General features: G+C 37.0%; 1 protein-coding gene across 1 annotated transcript in view; it reads left to right on the top strand.

The window, feature by feature from the left end:
• Positions 1–26,832, top strand: part of LOC111161323 (ATPase phospholipid transporting 8B4 (putative)) — a 230,823-nt gene that overhangs the window by 13,958 nt on the left and 190,033 nt on the right. Inside the window, exon 2 of the mRNA XM_022524918.1 lies at positions 12,500–12,558. Coding sequence (XP_022380626.1) covers positions 12,500–12,558 — 59 coding nt within the window. The remainder of the gene's footprint in view (positions 1–12,499; positions 12,559–26,832) is intronic.

Genomic DNA, 26,832 nt, shown 5'->3' with positions numbered 1-26,832 from the left:
GCTGAGGAATTAAAAAATACCTTAAGGGGAAAGGTAGAGAATATCAGGGTTACCTCAGTACTTTTCTGGTTCTTGGCCTTTCATGTTCTGTCTGATTTTGTTCTATGTATTTCCAAACATTTTCAAACATTTACAAACATTTTGTATATTTCATCTAGCTCTTAAAGTTCTCAGCAGATGAGTTAATCCTGACACAGTTTACACTGTTGTAGTGGGAAACTTAAAAACACATTTTTAATAATGTCTCATAAGATTACCAGGAGAATACATTAAATATTACTGTTCTGTAGTAGTTATAGGAGTATTTGAATATATCAGGAAGTATAAATAAGGAATAAAGAATAGTGAATTGAATAAGAAAATAATGGTTAAGGAATGGTTAAGGAATATGTAAATCAGTGTTCTTGGCTAGAATAGGTTTAAATATTAGCCATGACATATACACAAAAATGATTCTATTATGAACTTCCTCATTATAGTGAATAATAAAATTATACTTAGAACAACATTGTATGTCATATATACTTATTGAACTTAGAACATATTTGTAAATGCATTTGTTCCAGTTCTCCATTTCTTTCCTTAGTATTCCCAATAATATTCTATTTGTCATACTTAGGTTTTATTAAAGAAAAATCCTTAATTTTATCCCTAGAATTATAGTCATTTATTTTAAAAAATACTTTCAGATCCCTTCCATGGACCCAAACCTTAGAACACTTCTTTAATTTAGTATTTGAGCCAGTATCTGGCATACGTCAAGTTCTTATTTGTAGCTGTGATTGTTATTATTTTGAGTAGTTTTAGTAAGTGCTATTTGAATTATAGTCCCCTGCTGGACCCTGTTCTTGTGTAATGTTGTGCTTGCTATTTGTTCAAACAGAACTTCCTAATTTTTTTTTTTTAAAGACTTTATTTATTTATTTGACAGAGAGAGATCACAAGCAGGCAGAGAGGCAGGCAGAGAGAGAGGAGGAAGCAGGCTCCCTGCTGAGCAGAGAGCCCGATGCGGGGCTCGATCCCAGGACCCTGAGATCATGACCTGAGCCGAAGGCAGCGGCTTAACCCACTGAGCCACCCAGGCACCCAGAACTTCCTAATTTAAAGGAAACTATAATTTTTATTTCTGGGCTTAACTTTGAAATATGCTTTGAAATCTTTCAATGGTGAAATAAAATCTTAAAGCTTATGAAGTAATCCCAAAATGGTATTTTCTATAAAGAAAAGTACCCTTAATAACTCAGCAGTTGTCTACTGTGAATTGTAAATTTACATTCTTTAAGGTGGATAAGTTGATGAAAATACCATGTGTCAATTATTTTAGCTGGAATGATCTTGTTTGACTGTGGTAGTTTTGGTTGTCTTATGATAATGAGAACTTTGAGTGGTAGTTCATTCATTTATTTGCTTGTTTATCTATCAATCCAACCATTTCACAAGTATTGACTGGATATCTATTTTGTGCCAGAAACTGTTCCAAAGGTTTCAGATATAGCTGTGAGCAAAACAGATTTTTGAAAAGTAAAAAAAAAAAAAAAGCTTCAGCCTGTATGGAGCTTACAATTTTGTGGGGGGAGAAGAAAGCTAGTCAACAAAATCAAATAATAAGTAAGTTACCTTGTACATTTGAGGGGCTGCAATTTTATGATTGTGATGAGAACTCTGAAGATCTATTCTCTTGGGGCTCCTGGGTGGCTCAGATGGTTAAGTTTGTGCCTTTGGTTCAGGTCATGATCCCAGAGTCCTGGGATCAAGCTCCACATCAGGCTCCCCACTGAGCAGGGAGCCTGCTTCTCCCTTTTCCTCTGGTGCTGCCCCTCCGGCGCTCTCTCACTCACTCTCAAATAAATTAATAGATAAATAGAATCTTCAAAAAAATAAAAAAAATCTCTCAACACCTTTCCTATATATCATACCGCATATATCATACCATCATCATGTTTACATTATATCCCTTGTACTTACTTATTTTATAACCGGAAGTTTGTGCCTCCCTCTCCTTGCCCTGCCCCATAACCACAAGTAGTCTGGTCTCTTTTTTCTGTGAGTTCGTTTCGGTTTAACATATAAGTGAAATCAGATAGTATTTGTCTTTCTCAGTCTGAGTTAGTATACTTAGCATGATGCCACCAAGGCCCATCCATGTTGTTGGAAACAGTAAGATTTCCTGGACAAACACATTTCTCGTGTGACTCCCAGGGTTTTGGAATGAAAGTGCTAGTGAGGTGCTCTGAAGCTTAAGCTTTATTAGCTTCACTGTCCATGGGCTTTTGGTGGTTGTAATGGGGTAAGTGTGTGAAGATCAAGCAGGGCCCTGAATTCCTTTATAAGAACTTGCTTGTTTCTTGAGGTGCAGCAGCACTGGGCGTTTTGAGCAGAGAAAAGATGATTCTTGTGGTAGGCACATTAACGCCCCTTCCCCCAGATATGTCCATGTCTTATCCTTGGAACCTGTGAATATATTACCTTACATGGTAAAATAAATTTTGGAGATGTGGTTGAGGATCTTGGGATAGGATGAGTACCCTGGATTATACAGGTAGGTCCACTGTAATTATAAGAGGGAGGCAGGAGAGTCAGAGAAGGTGATATGACAATAGAAGCAGAGGTCAGAGTGATGTGGCCATGAACCAAGGAATGTGGGCAGTTTCTAGAAGCTGGAAAAGGCAAGGAATGGATTCTCTCCTACAGCTTTTAGAAGGAACTCAGTCCTGATAAAACACCTTGATTTTTAGCTCTGTGAACTCCGTTTTCAGACTTCTGACTTCCAGAATAAGAAGATCACACATTTATGTTGTTATAAGCTTGTGGTGATTTGCTAGAACAGCAATAGGAAACAAATACAATTGGAAAAGGATCAGTCTGGTTGCCCTATTAAAAATAGATTATGGGGGCAGGGGAGGAAGCTGGGAGGCCCTATTGCAGTAGCTGGACGACAGCGCAAGGGTGACTTGGACCAGAGTGTGGATAGGTAGGGTGGGAGGGGAGTGTGAGAAGTAGGCAGATTTCTTTTTTGCCCAAAGTTCTGGCTCCATTGTGTCTCTTCTAAAACATGTTCTCCACATGCTTCACTAGTAGGTAAATAAAGTGAGGTTCCTAATTTTTCTTTTGGTCTTTTCACATGTGGTCCACTATTTGCTAGAAGAGACAGTGGTTGGGGAACTGGAGATGTCCTCTTGAAAAGTCCATATTTTATCTTAGGTGGCAGACCACCTTTACCAAATTCCTTTTTTCAGTAAATGGCATGGATAAGGAGCTTGGCAAAACAACCTACCATACTCCCCAGTATGTATCTAGCTGCATAAATTCCCTTCAGAGCTAATTGAGATAGGTGGTGATGCCTTTTCTCCACCCACTTGGACCTGACTTTCTTTTTCTCTGGTTTCCATGGCTCCTGGGCCCCTCCTCTGCTTCCATGCCATGTGAGTATTTGTGGGCATGTTCATCCTTCGAAGGTTATTGCTGTCTTGTTTTTTTCTTCACTGTCTACAGTAGAGCCTTGCTCGAAGGAGCTCCCTAAATATTTCTGGAATATTTCTGGAATAAATCCCTTTGTCTTGGCTCCAGCAGATTTTTATTGCCACATGGATTCATGGGTCTGAGGCACAGAAACCAATATGTACTAAAGAAACCCAATTTATGAGCCCCCTTCATCTCAAAATAACAAATTTAAGCTTTGAAAAACACAGCTTCCTGTGCAAACCCTGAGATATCAGAGAAGAGATGTCTTTCGATTTCCTTGTCCTGTGTCTTTCTTTTCTACCTGGGGTTCTTTGCTCTCACTTGGTGACAGGTGGCTTGCTTTCCCTTGGGTGGCCAGAATGTGTCTCACAGTGGAAAATTAAATGTCCTCCAGGTTCTTCTAGGCTCTTGTGATTCTTGGGATAGATCCTTATTTTATTTTTCTTTCTGAAAGGGGATGCTGTAGGAAGATACAGCTATTTTTCATCTTCACAGAAAATACTCTGATCCTGGCCCAGTTCATAAAAATGCATGTTTTTGCTATACATAATTAAATTATAAAAGAATAGAAATAAAAACCAATAGTCTAGCATTAGGCCCATATGAGAAAGGGTGCAAAGAAAGCAGTAAGTTTTGAACAGGGTTTTGGGAGAGTTTTCTCAGCGAGGACTGCCCAAAGGCTCCAAGAAGAGGAGGCAGCCTCCACCAGGCAGCAGAGAGAAGCCTAGAAGCAGTGGAATGTGAGAGGTCACAGGGCTGCAAGGTTAATGGGAAGGGAGTGTGTGTTTGAGGTAGACCATGGAGCATGGCATTCAATAACAGAGTCCTCTTCTTCCTCTCCTTGACCTCTGAATATAGGCACACAGCAATTTGCATTTTCCCAGCCAACTCCGCACAGTGCCATCTAACATCTCCTGATACCCCAAATCTCTTTCACACTGCTTTCATAAGAAGGCAGCTCAGTGTTTGAAATCTGATTGTATTGCATGATCTTGTGAGGACTTATTTTCCTCATAAAATGGAACTAATAATAGCATATACCTGTTGGTACCTGGATTGTTCTGAGGAATAATGAAATAAAGTAAGCAAACCGGTTCTCATAGTATCTAGTTTTTAATCAGTGCTCAATACATGTTAGCTGCTATTATTAACATTATATTGTGGTATTTCTTAACTCTCTAGTTGTGGAATCTATACTTACAGAAAGCAATATACCACAGACTTATATGAAGATTTTATCGATTTTTACTTGTAACTTATGTAATCCAATTCGTGCATGGTGGAAGAAGAATGAACTGGTTAAAAATTTTTATGTTTCTTTGTGAAGCTATAGTAAACCATGGGAGGAATAGAGCTTCCAATAAATCAAATTTTCCAAATATCTGGACCTGATGAGCAAATTGGCTCAGCCAAGAGGAAAACAAACCCAAGGCTTTTTAGTATTTGTTTGAATCCCCTAACTCTGTTTCCAAGCTCTTTTGTCAGGACAAGAATAAAAAAAATTTGTGGGAAGATTTTTCTCTTTTGCTTCAATTCTCTTTAGTTTGCTGTTCAAATGTCAGTAAGTCCCAGCAGCTGCAGGTCACCACTGGGTTTCAATAGGAAACCCCGATTTAGGACACATATTTTTCAATTGTATCAGAATGTGCTTTTGGAGTCAAATCAGGAAATCTTGGAGGGTGGGGGAACTCTTTTCTTTAAAGCTCTCTCCACTCATTGTTCTTTCCTCATGTCTTTAATGAATTGCTTTGGCTCCCAACCACAAGACCAGATTGTGAAGAATGAAAGAAAATACAGAAAGGAAAAAGCTTAAGTTATTGATTTGGCTTGAGGGTATTTTTCTGAGACTTTTGACCCAACCCAAAAAAAAACCAACAACAACCCCAAACCCCAAATGACACTCCATGTTTGGAGACATTCTTCAGCTTTTGGATTGGGACCAACCTTGTTGAGGATGTACAAGTTCCTGTCATCAGGGTTTATACAGAGCCCCCAGATTTTTTGTGGTGCTTCATCATTTCATGATTTTGGGGATATAAAGCCAATTGCCTGAAGACTGTCTCCCAAACCACATTTGGTGAAGGACAAAATGCTCTGGATTTAATTGAAGAAAGACAGTTGTGTTCATTAATTAGGAATTTATAGTTGCTGTGATCACTTATGGGTCCAATGGAAGCCTCCTAAATCTTCCTTCTTACTCTTGGTCTTTTAACAGAGCTACTGAATTCACCAACTAGTCTTAAATATTAAGGTGTTGGGAGTTGTTCATAGAAAAACTAAGAGAAAAAAAGACATAGATGCCTGCTGGAAATAGAAGCTGGATTTTGTCTAAATTATTATAGTATGAAGGAGAAGAGCCCAGATTAGGCATTGGGTGTTGCCCCCAACAACTTGGGGAAGAATCAATGGGTATTTGCCAGTTTCCACTAAGAATATTCAGAAAATTAGAAAATTACTTCAGATCTGTTTGAGAAATAATAATACAAGCAAATTTAAGACTGACTATCCAAATTTAGGTGATTTTTTTTCTCATTTATTTGCCTTTTTTTTTTTTGAAAAATTTTTTTTGTTATTTTTTTCTGTTTGCAAAGTGCTTTCCATATATTTTCTTATATAATGATGTCAACACAAAGTGGCATTATTTTTCTGAGGAACCACAGATAAGGAGAGGTCATGAGCTAAAACATGCTCACACGCATAGTTGGTAGAAGGACGATCTCTGGCCTCTGGCTTAAAGATCCAGACCTCCTCCTCTTCTATGCATGCTTGGTCATCAAATTCTCATTTTTATGGGTCCCAAAAGTCTTGGTAACAAAGAACAACATCTCAACTGAGGTTAAAAATTTCCAGCAGGGTTGTGTTACATCCCTCCCATCTTTCAAACTTGTGTTTTAGTGATTGGATGACACTTGGATTTTTTTTTTAACTTTTTTATAAAGATTTTTATTTGAGAGTGAGATAGTGAAAGAGAGAGAAAACATGAGCAGGGTAAAGGGCAGAGGAAGAAGGAGATGCTAACATTGGACTTGTTCTCAGGACCCTGAGATCTTGTCCTGGGATCTTGACCTAAGCCAAAGGCAGATGCTTAACCAATTGAGCCACCCAGGTGCCCCAACACTTGGATGTTTTTGATGAAACTCTTTCTTCCAAATGGAAAGACAAGCATATGTACATACTTAAGTGGATGTGGTTTTATTATCTGAAACCTATCATCTGCAGGATCAGATAATTATTGTAGGGAGGGACGGGGTAGACTACCTGTCATTTATCCTAAAACTAAGGTTACTCTTTTTGGTAAATGTTTCCTAACATTTAACTGATTTCTAAATGACCACTTCATAAAATAAATGAGGCATCCTTATTTAGTTATCTGGGATAAGGTAACAGTAATCATATGGCTCAAAGATAAGCATTCTATGAGTGCTTCATTGATCTTTTATTTGATTGAGGCAGGCATCAAATTATACAGGCCTTTGAGTTTTGGAAAGTGGAGGCTACTTCCATTATCCTGTATGAAGGAGGTCTTCATGGGTTTAATTACCTATTTTTTACTATGCCTATTTTTCTGTATTCTAGAGTAGATTCAAAATAAGTGTCTAAGACAATTCTACCTCTGCTAATGGCTCTTCTCCTTACTTGTTGAAATGATGAAGGATAACTTCCTATTTAGGTGAATGTCTTTGTTAGGCTCCTCAGCTGTCACAAAGGAATGTTAACACTATTACCAGCTTGATTTTCTGTCCCAAGAATCTGTACTCGGCTAGCAACACAGCAGAGCAATTCTTCAGGTATTTTTCAGGAATTTCGATCTGAAACTCAGTCATTTAAGCATTTAGCACAAGTGCAGTTGAGAGAAATAATAATGAGGGTGATTTATGGAAGGACTTGCAGTTTATTTATTCATCTAAATATCCTTAAATACATACCTGAATTTAATCAGCTAGGTAGAGACTGAGTATGAAACCCTATCATTGGCTCCTCTGAATTGTGTTTGGAATGAGATCTCTAGAATTTTTACAAAACACAGCTCTTAAAAACGCATTTTATGTTCTTTGTATCAAACAATGACTTCCTTATGAGGACTTCTCAGAGAAATTATTGTTTGAGCCAAGAATTAATACATAATTGTACTTTTCCTGAGAAACTGGTTTATTTTGGCCCTATAAACTGTGAAATAAATGGAAATAGACAAGCCTTTCCTTTTTCTGTAGAATTTGTGGCTCACTTAGAACAGGTATGTAGGTGATCACATCAGGTAGTTTTATTTTCATTGTTGACTTTAGTTGGTCATCATCCTTGCTTCTATATCTTCTTTGACTCCCTTTATTTTTAACATTTAAACTATTACCCTGTTTTACATTCTTGAGTCATTATTTTGGAGATGATCTTGTATGTAAACACTCTTGGATGTCTGAAAAAATATTGCTCCTTCACACTTGATTGATTATTTGGCTGAGTATAGAATTCTGAGCTCAAACATATTTTTCCTTAAAACTAGAAGGCATCACTTCAATGTCTTCTATCATCCTTTCTCCTGATGAGAATTTTCATGTTAGGCCAATTCTTAGGTCTCTAGGGCTAACAATTTTTTTTTCTCTTCTAGAATTTTAAAATACTTTCTTTGTCTTTGGAGCTCAAAATTTTGTAGATAACCGTGGGTCCCTTTTCATTCATCCTGATTGGGTCTCAGTGGCTTTTTCACTTTGAAGACTTAGCTCTTACTCTGGTGCAGGGACATTTTCTTCTGTTTATTTGATTATTTCTACTTAGTCATTGTTTATGTACACTTCTTGTAAATGTTCTTTTCACATCTTCCTCCTCTTTGTCATTTTGCTATATATTTTAAGAGCTTTCTTCAATTTTGTTTTTCATTCTGTCTATCCTACCTATTTTTCCATTAAGTAGTTTTAATTTCCCGGAACTCTTTCTTGTTGTGTTATCTTTGTTCCTATCAGCTTGTTCTTGCTTCAGGGATGCCATGTCTTGAATAACTTCAAGGTACTAATTAGCATAAAAACTATTTTCCCCATCCATTTTCAGCATTATCTCTTTGTCTTGAATCATTGTATTTTGTGGTATTGAGTTTTCTCAGACATCTGCTGACTTACAGTTGTTGGTTTGTGTTTACATAAGAGGGCCATTGCAAAGGTCTTTCCCCTGGCTAGCTTTCTTCCTTAAATTGGAAGGCTGGTGATGTTACCAGCTCGCAGGGAGGTTTTTCTGTATGTCTTAGATTTTTCTCGCTGCTATAGCAGAATAGCATAAACTGGGTGACTTATTAACAACAAATCTATTTATCACGGTCTGGAGATTGGGAAGTCCGAGATCAAGGAGTCAATGCGTTTGGTGTCTGGTGAGAGCCTGGTTTCTGGTTCTTAGATGGCTGTCTTCTTGCTGTGTCCTCACATGATGCAAGGGGCAGGGGACTCTCTGGGACCTCTTTTATAAGGGCACTAATCCCACTCATGAGGGCTCTACCCTCATAACCTAATCACTCCCAAAGGCACTCAAATATCATCTCATGGGGAATGTTCCAACACAGAAATTTTGGGGGACCATAAACATTCAGTCTGTAGCCTGGCAAATCCCACAACTGCCTCAGTAAGGCAGGGTTTATTAGGACCGGAGTCTCCCATAGCTGATGTGGAGGTTTAGAGCTTCTTCTTTCTTAGATCTGAATACCCATTCTTGGTTTCCTCCCTAGGCATGTTGCCTACTCTCTTTAATGAGCAAGGGTAGGAGTATTTGGGGGGCCCACCTAGCTCAATTTTCTTTAATTATTCTGGTGATACTCCAAAACTAGAATGCACAGATAATTTATCTTCTAAGCCAAGACACCTTTGAAAGTGAGAAGTTATTTTGTCAAGACAATACACATAAACTGGTACTGTCACTCTATCCATAACACATTTTTTTTTAAAGATTTTATTTATTTACTTGACAGAGAGAGATCACAAGTAGCAGAGAGGCAGGCAGAGAGAGAGGGGGAAGCAGGCTCCCTGCTGAGCAGAGAGCCCAACGCGGGGCTCGATCCCAGGACCCTGGGATCATGACCTGAACCGAAGGCAGAGGTTTAACCCACTGAGCCACCCAGGCGCCCCTCCATAACACATTTTAAACCTTTGTATTTATTGACTGAATTTGGAACTTTTCTGGGGCTTCACTGGGAATTTTTAAAATTTATGAACATCTGCTAGCTTCTACTCTTGTTTTCCAGCACTGTTATGTTTTTATTCTTTTAAAAAACATATTGCTGTTATTTTAGTGAGACCTGGGTGGGAAGTGAGGTAGAAGGACATACTTGGTTTGCTATCTTGAACTGGAAGGTCTTTGAACTTCACTTTAAACATATGCTGGCTCACTATATTTTATATATCCTGTGTATCACTTTACTACTTTTTGGAACCACACAAATTCAGTGATAACAATTATGTAACAGTGAGCTTACCCTAGTAGATCCTAAATCTCCTGGTGGGTACTTTTCTTTCAGTATTCTCATAGCTGGAAGTGTCCTGCAATGCCTATGAAATATTGAGCATTAAGTCATTGAACCTCTGAGCAATTATCAATGGGAGTTGTTTATGGAGGATTCATTTTCAGCTTCCCTTACTTATAGGATGTGACTTATTGCCAAGAGGGGTTTCTATCCCCTCACCCACTGTCCTAGCACATGGAAGATTGTTAGTTCTTGGCTTAGCATAGTTAAGTTAAAGGCAGAAATCTGTAGGGATGTAGAACAAAGCCAGAATGTTGCAGAGCTTAGTGAGGGGATAGAAAATATGCCATAGTTTATTTATAAAGACTCTGTTCAGAAGGACTGTACCTACTGGAAGTGCAGATCAAAGATTCAATAATGATTTTGAAACCAAAAGAGGATTTGCTGGCTCTAACAAAGTCTTAAGGGACAAGAGCAATGTGGACACCCAGAAGAACATTCAAACTTTCCTAGTATAGAAATTACTCTTCTGACCGCTTTGGGAAAGGGTTATAGTTCTTGGGGAGGGTGGTTACATGGAGACATTGGACAGGAGTCAAGATTCTGGTTTTTGGAGTGAGTAAAATTAGCTGCAGAACTATAGAATTCTATCCCTGGATATGCTTTGTATAAACGAGAAATTTAAAAATGATCATCATCTGAATGTGTATGATGTAAACTAAAGGCAATTGAAGAAATAAAAATTAACATATCCAAGTTTTGACTTATAGCTAAAGCTAATCTTTACATTATAAGCAGGATGCCAGGTGGGCCAGGTTGACCTTTGCCCTGCAGAAGAGTGCCCCCAGCCTTCACCCTCCCAAAAATATCTGTTTTTTTCCTCTCAGCAGTTTTACTATGCTTGCGTTAAGGTAGGGATGTTTATAAACAAATTGTCCAAGCTTCTTAAGTACCCTCACCCTCCAAAATACCATTTTGGGCTTTGATATTTTTGCTCTTTGTTAGGGATCCGGTAAGAAGGGGAGGATGGTATCTTTATAGCCAAGGTTTGAAATGTACATTTGAGGGATGCTTGGTTACAAGGTTGCTTCCGGGTGAGTTTTGGATTTCAGAGTTATATATGTTAGGGGCAAGCCCACTCAGTGTGGTTAGTTAGCTGTGGCCATCAGTCCAATATCATTCTTACCAGAAATTAGGTGAGCTAGCCTTGAAAACATGAGCAGTCACAGAGATCTGACTTTAATACATAGGTAAGAAGAGAGCCATGTAGGTGGATGTCAGACACACATTCTGCAAAGGTAGAAACTCAACTATAACCAAAGACAGGGTGTCATTTGTCAGAAGCAGTTTTCAGAAGTGAACACAACTTCATACTTGAGACTTGAACCAAAGAGACTGTAGAGACATTAACATTCCTCTGGGACTTTTAGGAAAAAATAGTCAACTCTTACAAGCCACGGTGCCTGGTGTTTGGAGGATGGTTATGGGGATAAAATATATTCCTTTCTTTCTTCCCCTCTTCACCCCCTGCTTCTTGTCCTCTCACTTCTACTTTTAGCTCTCCTTCTCTTTGCTTTCCCCTTGCTCTTCTTCCCCCATCCCTAATATATGACTCTAAGTTACTTTCTATCTTCCAGTCTTCTTTAATTCTGTGGTTGTATGTACCTTCTCCAAACTTGGACTCTTACCACTATCCCTATACTTTTTACCATCTATCACTTACCCAGGTGGAGAACTGTGAGATTAAGAGAATCCCAGGTGAAATGATCAAGTCACTCCATGAGTGTTCAACATTGACATCTGGTAAATTTTTTGCTGGTCTTCATCCGGTAGCTTTCATTTTTCCATCATTACTCCTTTGTCAACTCTGAATTCAGTAAAATGGAGCAAGAACTTGTTACTTCTACTACAAAAATGTATTCTGCTAGTGTTTCTGGGGAGCACTGTCTTTTCTTTCCCTCTGCAAATTTTAATTTATGCACCATCATAATCTTTGAGTTTGTTGTTCTTTTATTTTGTTATTTGTACTGGTGTTTGCATTTGTTTCCCGAAGCTATTTTTTAAGCTACTTCCAGCAAAGGGCAAGTTTCCATCTTCTGGTGATGTGCAGTTCCTCTCACTATGCCTGGGTTGTTTAGAAATATCACCTTTGCGCAGTGACCATAAGGTCAGTAACTGCACCTGTCCCTTCATTATGGTTTTGTTTGGCTATATTGTATTTTTTCACTTTGTAGGGGGAAAAAAAAATCCCTTCCCAGGTGGCGTTTGACTTTGAGCAGGCTTCTCCTTTAGTAACTACTTGGAGTTAAGAGAAAGGGTCTTTGTGGAGCTAAAGGGATGTAGAAATTGGAGACACATAATGTTTTGTTTTATGGCTGGCATCAGAATTACAATGAGACACTTTTCAGCTTTCCATTTTGGGACTTTCCAACACATGTTCCAACATTTAGGCTGGAAAAAACCAATGCCCTTCAAATTCTAAAGGAAAGAATTCTTGAAGCCTTGAGACAATCAGAGTAACCTAAGTGATATTAGTTTAATGAGTTATATGTTTCTTTGTGTCAAAAATTTAATTTCAGCCTGATTTCTCTTTCTCTTTAGAATTGGAACGGATTGTGAAAGCCAATGACCGTGAATATAATGAAAAGTTCCAGTATGCAGTGAGTAAAACATACACAGCGCATACATGCTGGGATGGGTTTTACCCTAAGGACAGTTGAATTCATGCCTTCTAAAACTTTATGACTTCACCAAAAACTTACTATGTTTAGGCCCATTTTAGTATCAGGGTCCTATATATTTCTATAAATACAGATTTTAACATTATGTATACACTTATTTTTATCCTACAGTAAGAGTGGTTGGTATGCCCTTTGGTATAGGAAGAAGATAAAATTTCTTTCTAAAGAAGTTATGTTTAGTTCATTTTGGTGCTGATTTGGCCACTAGAATACATAGGAAAATATAAACATGGGCCTCTATGGTTATTCTTGGTGACAAAAGTGGTGGTATTGGCTGATGGGTGATAAATAGCTTTGGGGGATTTTCTCTAAGTAACTCAGGCTGAATTTGGAGAAGTATGTGTAGGACAGAGTTTCCAGGTCCTGAATGATTGTGTTTATCAAGTGAGAAGTGATGATTAGTTAAAATGTATGGGCTTTAAGTTTATACTGAACTACTTTTTAAAAAATTTTTAATGAGGATTTTCTACATTTATATTAGAAATATTATCTATTAAGTCACTGGCACTGTTCTAGGAACTTGTGATACATTGATGAACAACTTCATGAATTACAGGATGGCCCTCATAAAGATCTTCTCATCTTTCTATGACTCAACCTAAGTTGCTACATGGAATCTTTTATAAGCTCTAAGAAAGATAACTAATAGAAATGATTTTGTGGGTGACATTTGGCTCGTAAGACTTACTATAAGATCGAGTACAGCAGCACATTTCATGAAAGAAAGTCTCAATTCAAAGATGGTTTTGATAACTATGAAGGCAGGCAAACTTAGGCAGTATCCATTCAGGCACTAGCAAGATGACAGAGTTTTGCCCAATGGATAATTTTTAGCATTTTGTTCTTATTGGCAGGTATTTCTCATATATGGAGATGGATGCATTGGGCTATATAGCTTGGTACTATTAAATATTCAACAAAGGTAGCTAACAATTCCTCTTTTTCATACTGTGCTAATCATCTAATATAATTTGAAAATAATTATAAAAAAATAAAATAATTTGAAAAGTTATATAATTATAATTTGTAAAGTTTTCTGACAAAGAATTAGTATGCTGGCTCTTTGACAGATTTCTCATTATAAAATAATATATTGGAACTCTGATTTTCTTTGTTAATCTTATAAGCTTGGTTAACAGACGTCTGCCCTTGAGAGAAGGAATCCTTCTCAGGAGGGTAATGAACATGTTTCTTAGCCTTAAAGAATGAGGCTAAAATTCCTCATAGTGATTAATGCCACTTTGTGTGGCTTTTATTTATTTGGCTTCTCTCATCATCATCAGAATTGGCCCCATGCCTTTATATCCCTTCTATAGCTAGTCCTTTAACTGTAGAGGATGACTCTTGAAAGCCATGACCACCAAACCCCAAATCAGAGGACTAGACATGTGTATATTTTAAGACCTTGAGGAAAACAGTAATAAGCAATCTGCTATGGGGTAATTATGCATTTAAGTATATGGCTGTGTTTACTTGTTTTCTAGTGTGTAACAAGTATTTTCATTCTGTGAGTAGTAACTCTATAAGGAAAGCCATACTTTCTTTGCCTTTGTGAGACCATACAGATTTTTCTTAGTTATTTTTACCTAATTTATGAAATATTTCAAACTTACAGAGCAGAATAGGAAATGACACCTGTGTGCCTTCCACTCAGATTAAATAGATGTTAACAGTTGGCCATGATGGTTTCAGATCATGAATGATACAGAGATGGTTTTCTTTTGAGCTTGCATGATATTGAACAAAAGCACACAGATTTGTGGCAACAGCTGTGTTTTCTCTTGAGCTTCCTAACAACAAAACGATAGAACAATATGTTATGGCTGTAGCAGATCAAATAAGCAGTTTGGTCTCTAAGAAACAACCTTTCAAGGAAAGGACAAAGTGCATTATGAGCTGGCAAAACCAAGAAGGACAAGAGTTGAGAAAGGGAGGCTGCAGAGCAGAGAGGGGCCCAGGTGTCCTTGGTCTATTAATTACTGCTATGGCTCAAGGATGAGAAGGCCTCCATAAATGGGCATGGGTCCCCAGTAGACAAAGCTGATATTGTCTTGATTTGGGAACTCCCAACTGGATGGCTGACCATATGGTGAACTGTGGGGCCATTCTCAGGCCTAGTCTATTTGGCTACAAGTTGGGGGTGATACAAGTACTATAGAGTTGTTGTAAGGATTAAAGTAGAGTAACACACAATGACCCTATGAGCTTTCTGTGTAGAGATGGGACTATGTCTGGTTTTAAGGCTTTTAAACCACTTGCTATATGGAATATGTTTGTAAGAAAGGTGGAAGCCTAGTGCCTTTTGCTTAACCTTGCCCAGCTTTAAAGGATATTATACCAAATGGAAGTAGATTTGAAGAGACCTCAATAAAACTTGGAATGCTAATAATTGAAAAAGCAATATTCTCACTTTAACATTAAAAAGGAGTGGGAATAAACTGAAATTTTTTACAAAAAAGATACAAGGACAACTGGTGAAGTCATAGAAAGAGTGTTTTAGGATAAAATAGACCATAGTTTGAATCCTTTCTCATTTGCTAACTTGTGAACTCAATTTGCTTCTAATTATCAGTTATTTCATCTGTGAAATAGGGTATTTCCTCATAGGACCATTTATTAAAGATTATATAAAATATTTGATAATAGCAAGACTAGCAAATATACATGCATATATACATATCTCCTGCTGTGCACCAGGCCCTGTGCTAAACATTTTATATGGATTTTTCTCTTAAAACTAACATGGTGGTGGGCAAGTAGTCACAATAAATTATTGATTCCCTATGAAGCATCAGATAGAATAAGATAGTGGTGATAGTAACGTTAGGAAGATCCCGAAAAATTGGCTAAACTAGTAGAAGCTGTTTTTGCAGTAAATATCATGCCGAAAAATTAGCAGTTCTGTGATACTGAAGGTGTTGAAGTTGCTGATGGTGCAAGGGTTAGAGAAACAAGACTAACAGTGTATGTAAATGATTGTGCTTATAGAGACCCCCCTCCCAGCCCTGTCAGGTAAGCCATGTGGAAATGAGAATTATTCAAGGAGGTATTTATCGATTACCTACTCTGTACAAAGCATTTGACAAGGTTAGGAAATTGACCTGATACTCTTGGCATGGATATTGATGGGTAGATCCATGACTAGCAGAGATAGTAATAAAGATAGTGGTACTAATAACTAATACACACCTGGAGTACTTACCATATGAAAAGCATTGATCTAAGCACTCTACTATATTAAACTTATTTAACCTCACCACAATTCTATAAATAAGAGAACTTATATTATCTCAGAGCACTTGTATTATCTGTGTGTAAAAACATTGAGACACAGAGATCTTACTCAAGTGACTTGGTAAGGTCACATAGTTAGATAGTGGCTCCCATTCTTATAGCTATGTGTCCAGCTACATACCAGGTGTTTGGTTTGCCCAGCTCCATACCAGGCCACAAAACCAAGCAAAATGAAGGGGGTCTCCATTTCCAGAACTAATAGATGGTGAAGCTGGAATTCTAATTCAGATTGGCCAGATTCCAAAGCATGTTTTTCCCATGATGCCATGCTGTTGTTTTGACCAATCCCCCAAAACAAACAACACCAACAAAACAAACAAAAGTTCCTAAATCTCTTCTCCTTCCCTCTCATATCTACTTATAAAATATTTGTACTTTGGAGACAAAGGCAAATAAAGCAGATAAAAAATTTTACAAATGGGAGGCTGAGAATGACCTTAAATCTTACCCTTAGCATTTGTAAATGAGAACTTGGGAGAAAAATTTACACAAAGCTCAGATAAATGGTGTGATTTCCATAAGCCCTAAGCCTGGCCAAGCAAACATTTCTGTTTGAAGGCTGAAGGAAGGTATTTCAATACCTGGAGAACCTTAATTTATTAATGAAGCCTAAAGCTTCAAGGCATGTTATAGGATACAGCATAGGCTTAAAAAATGATCAAAGTGCTTTTAAGAGATAAAAGGTTTAGAACATTAACAAAAGGCAAGGTTAATGATTCTAGGTGAAATTAATTGGTAAATTAGACATGATATTGTGAAAACTGGAAGGTAGAAAACATAAAATTACCAGCAGGATTTTTGGATTGCTCAGACGTGTACTGTAAAGCAGGGCTGGAGAGTGCAGGGAGAGCCGGCCAAGTGCTGGAATTATTATTCTCATTAGAAAGGAGTTCAAAGTTTTCCTGGCTGATAATAGGAATGAATAATGCTAGTAATGAAAACAGTGGTTGCATTAAAATATGTTAATGTTAAAAATGTTAGAAAAATTGTGAAAGTGAGCCAAGCATCCAGACCCATTATCCCTATTAAAAGGAGTTCAAAGTGAATGGTGGAAGCTGTGAAAACAGTTGTAGTTGTATTAAAATGTGTTGATGTAAAAAAAGTCAGGAAAAAGTGTTAGATTAATTATGGCTATTTTCTGATTTTGTTTAAATATAAAGAAATGACATTGGAAAACATTGGTTTTCCCACTGGTTCTTCTTTCCCTTTTTTAAAAAAGCCCAGGCACATACCATCTTCATTCAGTTCTCAAATTCAACAGAATTTGAGAAGGCAGATGAACTCATTTGAGTCATGAGGAAGTTATCCTGCCTCAAACTCAGAAGCTTCAGTCAAGCTGGATGCTTAATATCTGTATGTATTTTATGCACACATGTAGATTAGAAGTTCCAAAAGATTTTTTTTGAACTAAATTGTTGATCCCATTTAAGAATTGCACAGGCTTAGATAAGTTGGTGAAAACGTGACCAAATAGTTTTGCATGCTTATAAAGAAAGCCTTCCATCCAAAAATAGCAATTTTGATACCCTGACTTATTCCTAGAATCTTAAAATGTCTTGTCAATATCATGGTTGTTGGATGGGAATTTGCTGTTGGTCTTGTGATTTTTGTGCTTGCTAGAACAATGATGATTTGGATTTTCCAAAGAGTGTTCATTAGTGTGACATCTTGGCTCTGACTCTCAGCTGTTAGTGCTACAATGACATGACCAAGACTCCCTTCAAAACAAACTTTTTTTCCTCCCACGCATTTATACAGGGTTTTATATGTTTCCACTTCTTTTTTCTCTTAGGTGATTAAGAGTGGAGTAGAAAAATATGGCCCACCATTCTTCTGGGTATGTTAGCTTGTGAGGTTACAAGGACCTCTTTAGGGCCATATTATAGTGGTGTGTCTGTGTTTTTGAGGCCAGGCTGGTATAACAGTAAAACCTTGTGTTCCTGTATGTAGGAGTGAAACTGAAGGTTCACTGTCCATTCCCCACCCCCACCCCAAGATTTATTTATTTGAGAGGGAGAGAGAGAGGGTGTATGTGCACTCATGTGCGGGACAGTGAGGTGGGGCAGATGGGGAGGGAAAAAGAGAATCTCAAGCAGACTCTCCTCTAAGCATGGAGCCTGATGGAGGCTTGATTCCATGACACTCGAGATCATGACCTGAGCTGAAACTAAGAGTCAGATGCTTAAATGACTAAGCCACACAGGTGCCCCTGTTTGTTTTTATAGAAATAAAAATGACTTTCAAAATTCAATATACTCACAATGTGCCTGCTCTAAGCCAGAAACATGCATGTTTGTTGACTGACTTAATTTCCAAAGAAGATTTGAGGCTGTGTACAAGAAGAATATAAAGCTCAAAGGCATTAACATACACAAGGAAACTGGTATGGAATGAGTAAGTCACAGAGATAAAAGGTACTACATAGGGAATTTGGTCAATGGAGTTGTATTGTATGATAACAGATGGGAACTACACTTGTGGCAAGCATAGTGTAACCTATAGAGTTGTCAAATCACTGTGTTGTACACCTGAAACTAATGTAACATTTAGTGTCAACTATACTTCAATTAAAAAAAATGAGGAAATTGAGATGAGCAGGCTATTTTTAGTGGGTCCCAAAGTACCTGCCAGAAGGCCTTAAATGCTTAGAATGCCAATGCATTTAATGCTACTGGGATTACCAGGACAGGGGGTATAGGTTCTGATCTCTACCTGAGCGTATATGATCTACTCAAGGACAGAAGACTAGCCCATAAGAGCAAACTTGGTAATAGGTAACAAGGAAAAGTAATGCTAAGTCCTAATGGTGTGATGTGGCTTGTAAATGTTAAGGAAAGTGTTTGAGGAAGTCTTGCCAGAAAAAATGGGAATTGATGTGAGCCTTGTTTGTATGTCAACATTAGAAAAGGGAGAAATGAGCAAAGTCCCATAGTTGGACCTAATTAGGGGTGAGGGGTGTGTCATAGGAAATTATTCTTCAGGTAGGTGAGATTATTCAAAAAAATTTGAGTATGAGGTAATAGCTCTCAGGAGTTGAGGAGTCACAAAGTGAAAAAAGAATTTTGTCTTCCAGATAAAATAGACTAGATATCCAAATGGGGATGCCCAGGTAATACAGAATGTAACTGGGTGGGCTTACGGCTGTAGAACAGGGATATCAGTTAGAGGAAGATGCTTAAAGCTAGGAAAAAAGTAGAATTTGTTGAGGAGTGATGGCTGACCTGTGTGGTATGGGGGTAGAAACCCACATTTACTTAGGGGCGGGGAGAACCCAAGAAGGAGCAGGGAGCAGCAGAGATTGAGAACAAAGGGAGGACAATGAGATGAAAGCCAGAAGAAAGGAGTCTCTCAGGAAATTGGGGGTGGATAACCATATCTAATGCTAGATGCTCATGAGGTTAAGAACTAAGGAAAAACACCTTTATTTTATTTTTTTAAAGATCTTTAAACTTGAATATAGTTGCCACACAATGTTACATTAGTTTCAGGTGTACAACATAGTGAGTGGACAAAGCTCTATGCTCACTACAAGTGTAGCTACCATCTGTCACTGTACAGTGCTATTAACAATACCATTTACTATATTCCCTGTGCCTTTACCTTTTTCTCCCATGACTTATTCATTACACAACTGGGAGCCTGTACCTCCCACTTCCCTTCATCCATTTTGCCCATCCTTCCCCCACATCCCCCATAGCCATCACTTTGCTCTCTATAGGTCTCATTCTGCTTTTGGTTTCTTTATTTCATTTGTTTTTTTTTAGATTCCATATGTGAGTGCAGTCATATAGTATTTGTCTCTCTCAGTCTGATTTATTTCATTTAATGTCATACCTTCTAGATCCCTCCATGTTGTTGCAAATGGGAAGATTCTTTTTACGGCTGCATGATACTCAATTTGTATATATCTATATGTATGTATGTATATATATATATCACATCCTCCTTCTCTATTTGTGCATGAACATTTAGACTGCTTTCACACCTTGGTTATTTTAAATAATGCTGCAATTAACATAGAGATGCATATATCTTTTTGAATAGTATTTTCATTTTTTTTGGGTAAATATCTAATACTGGAATTACTGGACCATATGGTATTTCTTTTTTATTTTTGTTTTTTTGAGGGACTTCCTTATGGTAAGAAAAACATCTTTTTTTTTTAAGATTTTATTTATTTGACAGACAGAGATCACAAGTAGGCAGAGGGACAGGCAGAGAGAGAGGGGGAAGAAGGCTCCCTGCTGAGCAGAGAGCCCAATGTGGGGCTCGATCCCAGGACCCTGAGATTATGACCTGAGCCGAAGGCAGAGGCTTTAACCCACTGAGTCACCCAGGCACCCCAAGAAAAACATCTTTATCAAGAAGGGAGTGATTAGAGGACCTAAAGAAAATAGTTGTATAATTTTTTTTTTTTAAGTTGAGATTTGGAAGTCAAAGGGCAGAAAAAAATATGCAAAAGATAAGGGCGTGGAGGTATAGTCCACTCAATTAATAATTTGCAATAAAAAGGAGAAAAGTAGTATAGAAGCTTTCAGACTCGCTGAAATTAAGTACATTTTTGAATGAATTCTTCTCACATATTTTGGCTATCCAAATCCATTGGAAGGTAAAACTCTTAAGTATTTTTTTGAGGGGAAAACTTGGGATATCAACATGCGGGGCACCTGAGTCCTGCTTTAATCCCCAGCCTGACGGGAAATTTGGGTTTCTCTTTCTTTTCTTCCTGAGCAGCATAGTTGCAGTGTCGAAGTGCTCTAGATTCTCACCAGCAGGCCTGATTACCAGAGCAATTTAGGCACCAACTGGAGAGTACAGATGATGACAAGCAGTGTGACAAGTTGGAATTAGTTGTGGAAAGTACTAGTAACTTGCATTTGTTATGGGTTTCTGGTTGTTGGTTGCTATGCTTTGTATTGGGGTTTTCCCATAGCAACAGTAGTTTTTTTTTTCTTTCTTTTTTTTTTTTAGCAGACATTGAAAATGTCTTCTGTTCTGTGTGCTGTTAATATCTTTGTAAATTATTACATGTTCTATGTGACCAAACTTTTTCCTTTATGAATAATCTACTTATAGGAGAAAAGGTAATTTTTGGACTTCATTTTCTTTTTGGATTTAAGAGTTCAAAAGTATAAATATTTTATCTCTTTGACATCTGATTTATTTACATAGTGTTATTTGGCTAAGCAGTTGTCTGATTCCTTATTTCTTTAATTTGGTTGGTCTGTTTTAATCTTTTGTTTTAGCATCTGAATTCCGATTTCTAAATGTTCTAAAAAGGCTCATTAAAGTAATTAAAGAATCCAGTTAAACTCTAAACTCTATCCAGTTAAACTCCAGTTAAACTTTGAAATGTTTGCTTGTTATTTACCTGTTCCTGGATTGAAATAATTTCCGTGTGCTCATAAACTTGTTCTGTTTCATCTGTTTGTGAAGTAAATTTCAAGTAAAAACAGATTTTTATAAATTTTACTTTCTTCATTGCAATGATGTGAAATTGAAAAGTTTCCAAGCAATATATAATTGGAATTAGAAGAATTAAAATAAGCTAATTTTGGCAGTAGAATCTTAGAGCTCATTATTGCGAGGACACAGTGGTATAAATTTAAACCAAGACCAAGAAATGAAAAGACGCAGGAAGAGAAATAACTTCCTGTGTGGAGTGAGCACCACAAATGCAGTTTCCTTTGTTGGCAAAAGGTTTATGAAAGTTATCCATAAATCAATCATGTGGATAAAATTGGGCAAGTTCAGTAACAGTTGAGAAGTTAACAGAAAAACCACCAACCCCAACGGTTTCAAAGTGGTTTTTATCTTGTTTTGTAGTTTTCTTTACTGGACCAAATAATGTGGTTCTGTGAATCATATTATGAAAAGATGGCAATTACCATACTTTACATTTTGTAGTTGGAAAATTAATCAAATCATTTGTGTTAAAAATGTCTCAAATTCATGTCTACAATTATGAAACCAGTGGTCAGATTATTGTATTTTGTATGTGGCTATTTCTGCAGTTTCTTATAAAGGTAAGCTATTTAGGCATGAAGATCATATTGGAAGATATTTTAAAATTGATCTTAGGAGTTGGTTAGGAGCTCTACGTATATGGGTATAAATGTATGTGTGTTGCATGAATATGTGCATGTAGGTAAGTTTGTAGTTGTAACTCTGTGTATACATCTTTGTAAAAATGTTCTTGCTTGACTAGAGAGCCTGTTCTTGGAGGAATAAAGCACAGGACAGCAATCAGATTCCTGTATCTAGATCAGAGATATAAATATCTCCTGGTACTGTGCCTTGACTTCTCTAGCAGCCCTAATTGTTCTGGGTTTCATTCATGCTCCTTGATTGTGAAGCTTGCTGTGAAATAAGGTCACGTCATGGCTGTGGGTATCCAGGTGCCTTTTGGATAGGTTGCAGATGCTGACATCATTCCACACCAGTGGTTGAAAAAATGCAGGGAAAAAGAGTTGCCTTATACAAATGGAAAAACCCGACTGGCTTCTCTGGTACTGCAAGGAAGTTAGCTTAAGTTCATTATAGAATTTCGGTGTGCAATTATCCTTTCAAGCTTTTCCATCCTGTTCTCTCTACAGAATTCTTACTGACTGCATACCCAATCTTTGTTTATATCCCTTACAAGAGGGCAACTCACCAACTCTCTTTAGTGGGAAAGGGTGAGAAGTGTGGGGTCCCATCTGGCTCAGTTTTTAATTATTCTGATGATGCTCCCAAACTAGGGAGAATAGATAATTTGTCTTCTAAACCAGATTACTTTTGAGAATGAAAGGGGATCCTTTAGTTACTTTGCCAAGACAATGGGCCTAAACTGGGACTGTCACTCTATCTATAACCCATTTTCAGCCTTTGTATTTATTGACTGAATTTGGAACTTCTCTGGGGCTCTGTCTTTGGATAGTTTTAATTATTAGGCAGTTTTTCCTTCAGTTGAGCCAAATTGATTTTCTCTTGCTTTATTATCTATTGGTTTAGCTTTCCTTCTGACGCCAAAGCCAAGCAAACGTGTCTCCTGATTCACATGATAAACCTTCTGATAATGTATTTAAAATACCAAACTTGGTTTCATTGATTAGACTTATCTCCAGTATAGTCACCTGTAATTCCTACCCCTCTTTTTCCCCCCAAAGAGCTTCAGCTTTTCTATAACCAACTCTGTAAAGTGGGTTGTTCTGGAGTCAAACAACATATTCTAGAAGTTGTTTGAGCAGCTAGAAGTAGAAGAAGAATTATTACAGTAGTCTAAGATTGTACTAGCTTTTTGGTGATGGTTGACACCTCTTAATCTCTTATTAATCTCATTTTCATCATTAAGGACAAAGACTATGTCACATTTATCTCTTTATCTTGCTTGTCATAGAACTTGGCACACAACAGATACCACTTCCTCTGTCATTAAATATCCCTTTCATTATTGTGTCCTATGAAGACTTCCAGCATGTCTTCTGTATCTTCACTGATACCTAATCCAATGGGCCAGTTAAATCAAAAGCTCTGGAAGTGGAGTCCAACCTCTGGTATATTTTTTAAGCTTTCTGAATGATTCCAATGAGCAAATAGGATTGAGAATCACTGTTCTAAGTTAGTAATAAAAATATTGAATACAACACAGTGGGGACAACTTATCACTAGATACCTCCCTAGAGTTGCCATTGGGCCATTAATCATTATGAATTTCTGACTTACCTAGTTTCCAATCTTTATAGTTAACCAACCTTGCTACCAATCTAATTTTTAAGTATATTATTGATTTTTATCTTAATAAGCAGAAATATTTTTTAAAAAAGTTGTTACAGTGCTGGCTAGGTGGTTTCTATATGGAAACAGAAGGGCGGAATAAATAGTTGAACTTTAGATTGCTTTCCAAGTCCTGTTTCTATGATTCTTGCAAACCACTTAGTTCCATGTTGCGATATTTTAAATACTCTTGTAGCCCAAATGCCACAAAAATGCCATTGTTCTACGCAAGACATTTTTGAGGTTAGAAGCACAAATGGGCTGAACTTCTTTGTAATGTTTTGCAGAGACAACATTGTTCAGACTTTTCTAGGTGAGAAAATAAGTTAAAGGTTTGACTTTCTTTTCTTCTCCCTTGCTCTCTGATATGGTAAAGTTCATAAACTGCATGAAGATGTTGTGCTAAAAATGTGAAAAATATGCATGTATGCTAGTGCCAATCTTATTTTGGTAAAAGTGGTTCTCTAGGTTTTGTACTGGAAATTACTGGTTTGTTTTGTGAATTACTAACAATTATATTAGCTCATGTTTTGTTTTGGTAAATGGAGTTGCTTTTTCCCCTCATGCATTTTGAATTTTTTTCCAGTTGGGTTTTCAGCCTTTTATTGAGTAATTACTGAGTGTTTGTCACTTTGTTAAATACTTTTGAGACTTGAAGTATAAAACAACTCTTAGCCCTTCAAGAGTTTGCTGTCTCCTTGGATTTTGAGAGTATTTTATATACATGGATGAAATAGCAGTTTAAGACATTGCAATATTAAGTATGAAAATGAATAGTATTAGACTTATAATTAGCATTTCACTATATATGGGTAAGGAAGATAATTTTTTAAGAACAGATGGATCATTTTCTTAAAGTTGTATTGGTAATGTCTTTTAAAAATTATGAAAGAATGTTAAAATACTACGTTGCATTTATATAAAAATGGTCTGTGTGAATTTGGGGAACCATTGGGCCAAAAGTCAAATGTCAGTCACCTTTTAGCCCATCTCAACCTAAACTGACTGAAGAAAATGATGAGCTCATTCAAAAGTACTCCTGGGACATACTGGAATTAAGTTTTTTGAGTCTGAAAGGTAGTTGAAATTTTTTTTGTTTAATTCAAATGTGAATATATACATATATATAATTTCTGAAAACCAATACTTCAAATATTTTAACATCAGGAATAATTCTGAATTTGTTTTATGAACAAATAATTACAAATAAATTCCTGAAGCCATATAGGACCTATATGCTCTTGCCTGTGCAAATGATCAGTATTTTTCATTTTACACTTCAGCATTTTAATAAAAGGGTTTCTTGCACTCCCATTTCTTCTCCTCACCCTGCCATGTTCCCCTTGTTTTCACACACCTGTGGAATTTCTTCCATAGTCCTGTGTTTTCCAACCTAATGCTTGGTCTGATCTATTTGCAAGAGCTTAAATTGAAAATGTGTGAAAAAAATCTCCATTTTTTCCAATGATTTTTCTTTTCATTCAGTGTATTTTTCTTGAAGGATTAAAGGAGAAGTCTGGAAGAATATCTTCAGCTGAGCCAAAAGGACATTTTGTCTTTATAGTCTAAGTCTTCTAGGTGCAAGGCATTTATTTGTGATGACTCAGCTCCATGGTCTATTGGTGAAATCAAGTGTTCTTTGAAAGTTCATAATCTATAGTGCACAAATGGGAGTTTTTGGATTTGTAATCTAATTATTTACATAGCCTTTTGAAAAATACATGCAGCCTTGCTTATATAACAGAAATTTGTGCTTATCAATACTCTCAGAGGTTATTTAATACTTTGCTTCTTGAAGTGTGGTTCACAGATATCAGACCAGCATCCCTGGCTTCACCAGGAGCTTATTAGACATGCAGAATCTCAGTCCTCCTTCTCCAAATATTGAGTCAGAACCTGCATTTTAACAAAACCCCCAAAGGATTCATATACACATTTGGGTTTCAGAAGCAATAGACCAATCCTCTGTTCTCATTTTAGTTAGATGAAGATTTTGAAGATTGTAACAAAAACAAAGAGGTGAAGAGGGGAAAAAAAAGTGTTTAATTATCAGGCATAATGCTAATACTTTAAATGTGTTCTCAGTTAATCTTCACATGCACACATGCATGGTGGATATTATTACCCACATTTTATGGATGGGGACACTGAAGATTACAGGGACTAGGAGATAATTTTCCAAGGTTACTTAGCTGGTAAAATGTTGAGTCACCATGCAGATTGAGGAATCCAAGCCCTCACTTTTTCCTAATACTCAACTATTTCTTGGGACCATAGGCATTCACTAAGTACTATTAACTAGATTGTTGTTTCTTTTTTGGGACTATGACTTAGATTTTCTTGGAAAATGTCTTCAAGAAGCTCTTGAAGCTTTCTGAAACTAGGGGTAGCTTGCAAGGAGCATCTTCTTAATCTATGAATTTTAAGTTTGGAAGTTTGATTTGTCATCTTCTACATGTAATTCCTTTCTTTAGGACATGTCTGCCTTTTAAACATTTTTATTAATTATTTTAATTAAAATTTTTATTAATTATTTTAATTAATTAATTAACTATATTAACTATAATGTATTATTTGCCCCAGGGGTACAGATCTGCGAATTGTCAGGCTTACACATTTAACAGCACTCACCATAGCACATACCCTCCCCAATGTCTATCACCCAAGCACCCTCTCCATACCTCTCCTCCCCCCAGCAACCCTCAGTTTGTTTTGTGATATTAAGAGTCTCTTATGGTTTGTTTTCCTCCTGATCCCATCTTGTTTCATTTATTTCCTTTCCTATTCCCCAAGCCCCGCATCCTGCCTCTCAAATTCCTCATATCAGAGAGATCATATAATTCCTTTCTCTGATTGACTTATTTCACTCAGCATAATACCCTCTAGTTCCATCCACGTCGTTGCAGATGGCAAGATTTCATTTCTTTTGATGGTTGCATAGTATTCCATTGCATATATATACCACATCTTCTTTATCCATTCATCTGTTGATTGACATCTAGGTTCTTTCCATAGTATGGCTATTGTGGACATTGCTGCTATAAACATTTGGGTGCACGTGCCCCTTCAGATCACTACATTTGTATCTTTAGGGTAAATACCCAGTAGTGCAATTGCTGGGTCATAGGGTAGCTCTATTTTCAA

Source organism: Enhydra lutris, unplaced genomic scaffold (genome assembly GCF_002288905.1).
Source record: "Enhydra lutris kenyoni isolate GAN:26980312 unplaced genomic scaffold, ASM228890v2 scaffoldscaffold4, whole genome shotgun sequence".
In the NCBI taxonomy this organism is placed as follows: Eukaryota; Metazoa; Chordata; class Mammalia; order Carnivora; family Mustelidae; genus Enhydra; species Enhydra lutris.
Note: the sequence above shows the minus strand (reverse complement) of the source record. Positions and strands in the feature narration are given on the sequence as shown.